The 9371-nt window shown below is 39.0% G+C and overlaps 1 protein-coding gene across 10 annotated transcripts in view; it reads left to right on the forward strand.

Moving 5' to 3' along the window:
• Nucleotides 1-8670, forward strand: part of CELF1 (CUGBP Elav-like family member 1) — a 35513-nt gene extending 26843 nt beyond the window's left edge. For all 10 annotated transcript variants that reach the window (XM_069965839.1, XM_069965833.1, XM_069965829.1 and 7 more), the window contains 2 exons: nucleotides 330-496; nucleotides 4633-8670. In XM_069965839.1, coding sequence (XP_069821940.1) covers nucleotides 330-457 — 128 coding nt within the window. In that variant the 3' untranslated portion in view covers nucleotides 458-496; nucleotides 4633-8670. The remainder of the gene's footprint in view (nucleotides 1-329; nucleotides 497-4632) is intronic.
• The last annotated feature ends 701 nt before the right edge of the window (nucleotides 8671-9371 follow it).

Genomic DNA, 9371 nt, shown 5'->3' on the forward strand with positions numbered 1-9371 from the left:
AAATCTGCAGGGACATGCAAGATGAATCCACTCCAAATTGTGCAGGCTTGTTAATAATGATTTTCCTGGGAATTGTCAGTAGTTGTGGATCTTGCTTGAGAATCCATGGGTAGCAGTAGGGCTGTCTTCAGATTTTTTACTAATATATACTGTCTGCAGATTCCCAAAATTTGTAATATGTTTCTGTACAAAATATTCAGCATGTGCATGAGATTTGTATAGTACTGTAAGCCACTTCATATTTTTTGTGTGAATACCCAGGGAGAATATGCAGCATGTGAACCTGTACCCTAACTTGACCCTCCAACCACTGTGTTTGTCTCGAGCAGGTTTCGTAAGCTATGACAATCCAGTTTCCGCTCAGGCTGCTATCCAGTCCATGAACGGCTTTCAGATTGGAATGAAACGTCTGAAAGTTCAATTAAAACGCTCCAAGAATGACAGCAAACCCTACTGAACTGTACTGCCCTGGGAAGTGAGCGAGAAGGATGTTCTGGTAAGTGTGGGATGGAAAGGCCAAGACCAGGATGTGTAACTGGAGGAGAGCACTTAGTAAGAACACAGACAATGCTGTCTTTTCAGCAGCCCCAAAGCATCTACATGTGCTTAAAGCCAGAAGCCTCTTTCCCTCCTAAAGACTCTGGGTACAACTTTTTGTTGTGAATTTTTGCTTCATATGGAAGAACAGCTTGTACTACTTGTTCCAAGTGTTTTATTTTGGAGTTTAGGTGCCATATCAGTGATTTTTATTATTATGATTAATATTATTTGGACTTTGCTGTGTTTGTTCAAATGTGTGTGAATGTCCCAACACCAGAACCCCTGGAAAAGGAGAGGGCGAGCGGCTGGTTTTCTAAACAGCCTCAGATCGATCTGCTCCACTTGCAAGTTCTCTGTGACTAGACTACCCACAATCATTAAAGCTGCAGGGTGTCACTAGTTTTTATATGAAAAGTATCTTGCACGTTTTCTGCGGTACAACATAGACCAGTTACTACTTTTTTTTTTTTTTTTCCTTAATGTTGCTGCAGTCATCATCCTCCTACTTTTCGTCATGGTTGCTCTTTGTATGTAGTGTCACAATTTGATAGGGCTGCCATGTCATCTATTTAAAAGGGGCTTGCATGCAATTGAGACTGTCGTTTTGGGGGGGTTGGGTTTAACAAAAGTCTAAAGGTTCAGCCCAATAAATGACACTTCATAGCATGTTTAAGACAACAAGTCTCCTTTAAGACCTGTTGTAGGCTTACTGCATACTTGTCATGTAAGCTGGGGCCAACCAGCATGTCTGTGTAATGACTGCAGCGCAGAGATGTAGGATACTTGTACCAGCAACTATTACCACAATGCAATACTATACCTTTTTTTTTTTTTTTTTTTTTTTTTTTTTTTTTGGGGCCTGGTAATTTTTCAGTATACCGGGCAATATATGTTTACTGGTAAGTTTTCTTGCCGTAGGTGACAAATGGGGCATAGAGTTGACAGTGTAACAGGCTGCTCCTCTCGGAAGTTCATGGACTGGCGTCCGGTGTTGTGTAGTAGAATAGATGAGTATTTCATGTGCCTGTGTGTGTATGTACTTGAGTGCATACCTACATACATGTATTGTGACTTACATGACGAAGATGAACTGCTAAAACTTGAATAATGTATACTCAGAGAAAAAGTGTTTTCAAAAGTTTTTGATTTGGTATAATGTGAAACATATAGAGGCTTCCAGGCTCCTGATATAAACTTTTATACAAGTGTATAAAAAAAAAAATAATCAAAACTTAAAAAGACAATTGAAGGAAAACAAAGCCTGTTTAGAATGTTATTTCTATTTTTATAGAGGTTTTATACAGCTCGGATGAGTGAGCAATATTTATTGCCTAAATTATTTCAATGGGAAGAGATTTTGTAGAATTCGGAAGATGGCAACTTTATTTTATGTTTTTTATACAGATTATTCTACATCGTGTTTAGTAAACCACATACGATGTGTGCAGAGGGTTCATACAAAGTTTTCCCGGCTGAGATGTCTGTCCGGGTTATACATGTGAAAACAGGTCTCTTCCTGATTGTCAGTATTTTTTAAACTATTTTTGCTCAAAAAGTTTACTGTTTACCATCACAGTCTCTCGACTCTGGTTTTCAAGGCTCCATTCTACTTGATGTTTCTTAAAACTAAAACGCATGTAGTAACAAAAAGGGCACCCTTTTATTTTCAGTCTGGTTATATAGTTATCATCATTGGTATCTGTTTTTTTTTTTTGTTTTTTTTACTATTGGGCTTAAATAAGGTATTTTTTATTTTCCTGACAATCCTAATGGGGCACAAAAAATGGGATTATCCATTGTTTGAAAAACATGGCTATTTTCTTCTAGAGACAGCACCACTCTCTCTCTCTCCAGTCTTGGTAAGGTTTTGCAACTCTGTTCCATTAAAGTGAATGGAGCTTAATTGCAAAACGCACCTGAACTGGAGACAAGAGTTGTGTTATCTCTGAAAGAAAGTGTTCATGTTTTTCTAACAATGGATTACCTCTTTAAAGATCGAGCGTCTCGCCACATCACAGTTCCGCTAATCGGCTATTGACGTCATTATGTCTGTGATATACCATTAATGACATTGGTGGGAAAGTATATTTAAAGGGAATCTGTCAACATCTGAGAACAAGCACCAAGAACCACACTGATGACTTATGGTTAAAACAGCGTGGAGGTGATGACAGGTTTCCTAAAGGCTTTGAAGAGCATCCACATTATTGGGAAGGGCAGATCACATGCAGTGTAGATGGAAAAAGCATGGGGCAATTGCATAGGCTATGTAGGAGTATAGAGGAGTATACTCATAGCAGAATGCAGAGGGAATTACATACTGCTCATCACCAGTGTCTGCCAGATCACTTATGGTCCATATCTATGGTCTGTAGATCTGTCGAGCAATAAATTCACTATTGAGAGCTAGTAAAGCCAATAGTGTTCTGATCACAAAGACCTTACATCAAGTATGTATTACTAGGAGTGACACATGAGAAAAGTCTGAAACTAAGTAGGTTATAAAGAAAGGAAGATTGCCACCTAAAACTAAATGAGCCTATACACCTTCAGTAACCGTTCTGTCATCCCCATACCACCACTCCCATCCTCAAGAGTGTGCGTGGTATTACAGGAGTGGTGCTGTTTTTGGAACAAAGCAGCTATGTTGGGAACCCTTTCAAAGAAGTTGCATTAAAGGAGAATTCCAGCCTCCGGTCTTTTTTTTTTTTTTTTTTAATATATGGCACGCTGAAGAGAACACTAAACGGCACTAACTTACCACTCCCCGTGGCTGCAATCCGCTATTCAATCTGCCCCGGGTTCCTCTCAGAGCTTCAGCGTCTCCTGTGCCGCTGACGTCACTTCCCGGCTGATTGACAGCCCGCTCAGCCAGTCAGTGACTGGAGCGGGATGCCACTCCAGTCACTGATTGGCTGAGCGCGTTGTCAATCAGCGGGGTCAATAATCCCCTCCATGTTTATTTTCTCCTCTGAAAACAATTTATGGCTGGACTTTTCCTTTAACGTATGTTAAAAATCCTTTTCCTTATGTTAGATGTCTATGAAAGGGACTCTCCATGCAGCACATACACTAGTAATGCGAAGTGCAGTTTTTGAATGGGATGGTGCATGACATAGGTATTCAGAAAACGTGTCTCCTTGCCTAATCTTCAGAGTGTTACACTGGAAAAAAAATGAAAATCAATAAAAGTAAATGGGAAAGTAAGTTTTGCAGAACCAGGATATGTCTATTGGAAAATTAAGATCCTGGGAGGCTTCATTACATTTTCATTGTGTGATTTCAGGCCACATGACTGGCATACCTAAAGCTTTCTATGTATGCTGTACCTTAGCACACACATGGTGAAGCAACCTAATCAACCTTAAATGCTAGGATGGAGACTTAAAACCAGAGTTTAGAAGCTGACCGCTTTAAATGATTTTTTTTTTTTAAATACACATTAAGTGTTGCCAAAAAGAAGCAAAAATAATTAATTCATGGCTCCTTTTAGAAGCTTTGGGATCGTCACTGTAGTTGTGATAAGTGGCACAATAAAAAAAAGCCTCTGCTTTAAAATAGCGGTATGTTGGGCAATAGTGAAATAGTTTGTCTTTTAAGGTCATCTCAGTTAGGTCCCTAATGTTCTTGTATACTGAGTGTAGATGTCACAATTGTCTTGGAGGTGCTAGTCAATGTGACCACAGAAGCCCATAGTTTACATGGAGCGGTTTGGGTTCTGTTGGTCTCCACACTGCCGCTCCTGTCCCATCGTGTCAATGTGGGGTGCTGGACTGACTTTCTATTGGGTTTCTTTATTTTTTATTTATTTTTTCCCCCCCTTTTTGCATGGTGATTCTAGTCTCTCTAATTTTATGTCTGTCAGGTGTTGTGTCCCTCCCAGACCCTCTCACAGTTCTGTGTACATGCGTGTGTGTGACATTGTCGTTCTCCCTTCTAGACACCCAGGACTTTTCGAGGTCCTCTGTGTCATCTGCATGTCTACTGAGCTAGGCCTCTGCGTCTAGCTGCGTCTCTCTCTGTGATTTGATGTATTGCGTTGTGTAACTCAGTGCTTCTCCCTGTTTTCTCTGGTTTGTTTTTGTTTTCTAGATCCCTTCCTGCCATTTGTCCATCATTGTGCCTCTAAAGCATGTCGGTGTGGCGTTCAAGTACATCGTCCAAATCCTTGTTTCTTCAGCTTCTTTGATGCTTGAACTCTCACCTCTGAACTTGTGTTTTTGACTTCTGTTGTTTTTTTTTTGTTTTTTTTTTTTATGCTAATGTGTTGTATTTTTTACCATGTTTTTTTTTTTGTTTTTGTTTTTTTTTTTTCCTCTGTATGTTTTCTTGCGTGTTGCCAAATCGGCTTTGCTACAGAAACTGCGAAGAGGGACACAATATTTAAATCTTGCATTTGATTATAAAAAAATATATAAATCTATTTTTCTAGAAATTCATAAAGTAACCACTTAATTTTTCGGACGATACTTTGTACCTAACCTTTTGAGCAGGCCTAGCTGGCACACTACGTTTAATATTTGTCCATTTTTGTTGTGTTTCTACCAACCAAATTCAGTCTGTATCCTTCTCTCTTCTGGAGCAATGGGGGGGAGGGGGGTTATTTCATTTATTTCCTCTAAAAATATTGGAATCCGAAAGTCACATTTTGCCGTCTGCAAGTGGCTTGTTTTGTGTATTGCGCCCCCTCCCTTCTCCAATATAGTGTAACTTGAGTGCTTTTGGCGCTCTATTGGGTTCAGCTCAACCAATAAAAATTTTCCTATTGGGTGCTGCGTCTTATTTTTATGAAGCAGTCTCCAGCAAAATGTGACTTTTTTTTTTTTTTTTTTTTTTTTTCTTTCTTTCATTTAATGGATTGTGCCAAAAATTCTATGTATATTTCTGCCTTGTCCTCTTGTCTGTTTTTCATCACTGCTCAGCAATTTCAATAATCCTCCTTCCTCTGTGGGGCTCACTGAGCTGAATTATTTGTGTTTTAGTGGTAGAAATGTAAAGCAGGGGTGTAAAACATTATAATATTATTATTATTATTATTTTTTTTTTAAAGAAACACAAATGTGTTTAGCAGTGTCCTTTTTAATTTGTGTTATTCTTCTGCAACGTTTGTTATTGTGCAGTACAAGGTTTGTGAGCTGTGTGTTTAGGCTTTGCTGCAGCTTCCTTGCCCCTAACTTGCAGGGTAATTGCACTGTCCAAGACAGTGTGGCATTTTGTGGTTGGCACCGTAAACCTAGCATAATTGGTCATCAATTTGGGGCAGTGCTAGCTTTAAATCTACTGGTTTTGAGGGCTACCATAGGTTTTCCTGTTTCCCAAGCACTGGCACGAACCAATGTAAAATCCTCCAATCCATAGGATTACAAGGATTTAAAAAAATTAAAAAATTGTATGTATGTATGTGTATATATATATATGTATGTATATATAGATATATAGATATATATATATATACACATATACACACACATACATAAACTTTTTTTTTTTTCTTGGTCCCTTATAACACACTGGGCTACCAGATTCCGACATGTTAGTGTTATTCACTCATCATAATTTCCCATTAGATGATCCTTCATTTATCCACTTTTTTTTTTTACACTCTAGGAGACAACCAATATGGCCACTGTTAACAGCTGTTTCACAGTTTTTCTAGATTCATCTAGTTTTTGCATCTCCTTTCTCTTTTTAAGGGGTTATCCAGGTTCTGAAAAACATTACTGCTTTTGTTTAAAAACTGAATCAGTTTGTTGTATTGCAGCTCAATTTCATTGAAGTGAATGGGCTCATTTGTAATACATACATTCTGAGGACAGGAGTAGTGTGGTTTTTGGGAGAAAGCTATGTTTTTCTATTCCAGAATAACCCCTTTACCACTATAAGACCTGCAATGGTAGTCATATTGGTGGTTCCACTACTTACTAAAAATAAAACAATTTGCATTACTAAGGCACAAGTATCTTGGCAATAACTTGGCATTATGACTTAATCCACTTTTAGGATGCCGTCACACATGGCAATTGTTTTGAAAAGTTGCCCCTGCAGTTTTTGAGCGAAGCCAGAAGTGGTTTCTGAAGAAAGTAGGAGTATAGGTCCTCCTCTATTTATATTTCTTTTGAATCCACGCTTAGTTTTGGCACAGAAACTACAATGGCATTCTTCCAAAACTGCCGGGTGTGACAGCAGCCTTATCCAGAAAACAGTGGCATGCTTGACTGTTGACTTTTTGCTATTGCAGCATATCCTTATTCTCAGTGTCCATAGGCTATGCCTGGTTTGAATGATTAGTCCTATACCCTTAGGCTAGGGCTACTCTGCAACTTTAGTCATGCCACACACAGATTGCTTGAAATCACGCCAAATGTTATTGAATCCTGTCGCATTACAACTACAGCATAGTGGACTGCGATGCAACAGTTGCCAAAAATCTATTATTAATGGATGTTAGGCTGCAGGTTGCACGCAACTTTGCTACTATAGACCTCAATGCAAGTCCTGTGCGATTTGCCTGCTATTTCTCTGCAACTTAGCCATTTTGTTTACAGCCAAGTCCCAACTAGAATAAAGTCGAACCGTGTTAAGTTGCACCTAATATTTTTATTGTGTCCACAGTTGTTGTGTAGCTTGTCTTGTACCACACTGTCACAGCCAGTAGTAGAGAAGCCTAACCCTAATCTCTTATACTACAATACCAGTCACTGCCCATGGACAATGGAATAGGGCTATGTTGCAAGGCCAGCGGCTATGGAATAAAAGCAGACCTATATTTCTGATTCTGGACAACTTTAAGGACTTCATTGTTGAATTCTAATTTTGATGGAAATGCTCTGTAGTAATGCCATGCACTGCCTTTTCACACTTGTATACCCATATAATGGTTTCCACTTAAAGGCTGAGCCAGCAGTCATATCAAAAGCATTCAGGGAATGAAAGCCTCTGAAGCATTTCCAACTCACCAGGAGTAGGTCATTTGTATAACCTCCTAGTGTTCCCTTTGGTGCTTCTTCTGTCCACAGGGTATAACCCACACTCCATTAGTAAAGGTGCACACCCCGGGGCTTTGCCTAAAGCCCCGTCTTTTATTTTTAATTTTTACTTTCGAGGGCCGAATCTCCAGTACAGTCTCAACACACAGCTCCGTGCAGGGCTGACAAGGCCCCCTCAGAAGGGAGTGACTCCTTCTCTCTACTCTCACTAGCGGGAGAAGCTCTCAATGTGGACACAGTAACCGAGAGAGCAAATAAATGCCAAATCGGCTTTTCTTCTGACTACTTTTTAAAGACAGAGAGAAAAAAAAAATCTATAAGTTCTGTGGTGATTTTATGCATTGCCATAATGTTACCTCTGCCTTCCTAATATCTGCCTGCTTTTTGTGAATAATTCTATATAAAGTTAAAAAAAAAAATACAAAAAAAAAAAATCTTTTGGAGACAAACCTGTGGGCTTTTATATTGGTACAAACTGATTGTAGTTAACACTAGGATTTTGTACAGTTTTTTTGCCTTTTTCTACTAGGAAAAATACAATGTAAAGTGATTTATTTCACAATGTGAAGTCAAAAAAGAGAAAAAAAAATAGCCACTATTTGACCAAGTTGTCCTTCTGTGCTGCCGTGAACAGGACTCATGAAATCTCCACTCTCCCTTCCTCACAGATGCTTTTTTTTCTTAATTGTCTTGAATTTATTTTGTTTTTCTGATTTGCAAAGCAAAAATTTAGTTTTGTTTTATTGTTTAAATTTTTGTGTTTTTTCTGTGTGAAATTGTGTTTATTGTAAAGTGTAGAAAAATATAAATTTTCTTTAATGGTTTAAGAGGAGAAAGGATAATAAAAATGGTAACCACTACTGCATAGCTGATCGCTAAGTTTGTGGATTAAAGAGTTCTCCAAGTTTGAAGCCAGCGTGTCTTGTGTTTAAATGATTAACTCCTTTGTAAACACCCCCCCCCCCCCCCTTTTTTTTTTTGTTTTCCCCTTTTACCCCTCCCCACCCTTTCCGGATATTTACAACAAAAAAAATGTTTTAATTGTGCACACACATACACAAACACAAAACCGACTAGAAGTCATTTTGTAAACAGTGTGGTACCTTCCTTTGTTTGTTTGCTATTAAATTGTTTGAGAAGAAGAGTATGATCTGTTTATTTCATGATTTGTCTACTAAAGATAATGACACATTGCACAGTCCATCAATCACATGCTTACGTACTGGAGACTGGCTGGGCATTGAGATAAATTGGAGCCATTTAAGTTGATGTGACACCAATAGAGATGAGCACAACGTGAGCATGCTCGAGTCAGATTGCCCAGCATTTGGTGGCTGAAGAAGTTGGATGCAGCCTTAAAGGGAATCTGTCAGCTCCTTGGCCCTACCTAAGGTGCTGACAGTGTGCTGTAGCTGGCAGCCCCCAGTGAGCATGGTGCCTTTTTGGTAATTTTCAGTGCAGCGGATTATGTACAATGTTATGTCAGAGCAGTTGTTTGTGCCACACTTGACATGCCTCCTCCCTCTTCATGTATAATCAATGCTGCCCGGCCTCCTCCTCGATCAGCTGTCAGATTGCAGATCATTCCACTGTAGGCAGTTTATGTCTGAAAGAAACACTCAGGTATAATTGAATCTCTTCTCCCTAATGTGTTGGAGCTGTGGTCTAGGGGTAACTCCCCTGTCTAGAGACCTGACAGCAGTTCATTCTCTGGTTCCAATCTCCTGATGGAAATTAAATGTCTTTTTTTTTTTTTCTCATTATTGAATCATTGTTAAGGCTATGTTCACACACAGTATTTTTTCTCAGTATTGTGCAACCAAAACCAGGAGTAGATTGAGAACA

The sequence above is a fragment of the Dendropsophus ebraccatus genome, chromosome 4, assembly GCF_027789765.1.
Source record: "Dendropsophus ebraccatus isolate aDenEbr1 chromosome 4, aDenEbr1.pat, whole genome shotgun sequence".
NCBI classification, from domain to species: Eukaryota; Metazoa; Chordata; class Amphibia; order Anura; family Hylidae; genus Dendropsophus; species Dendropsophus ebraccatus.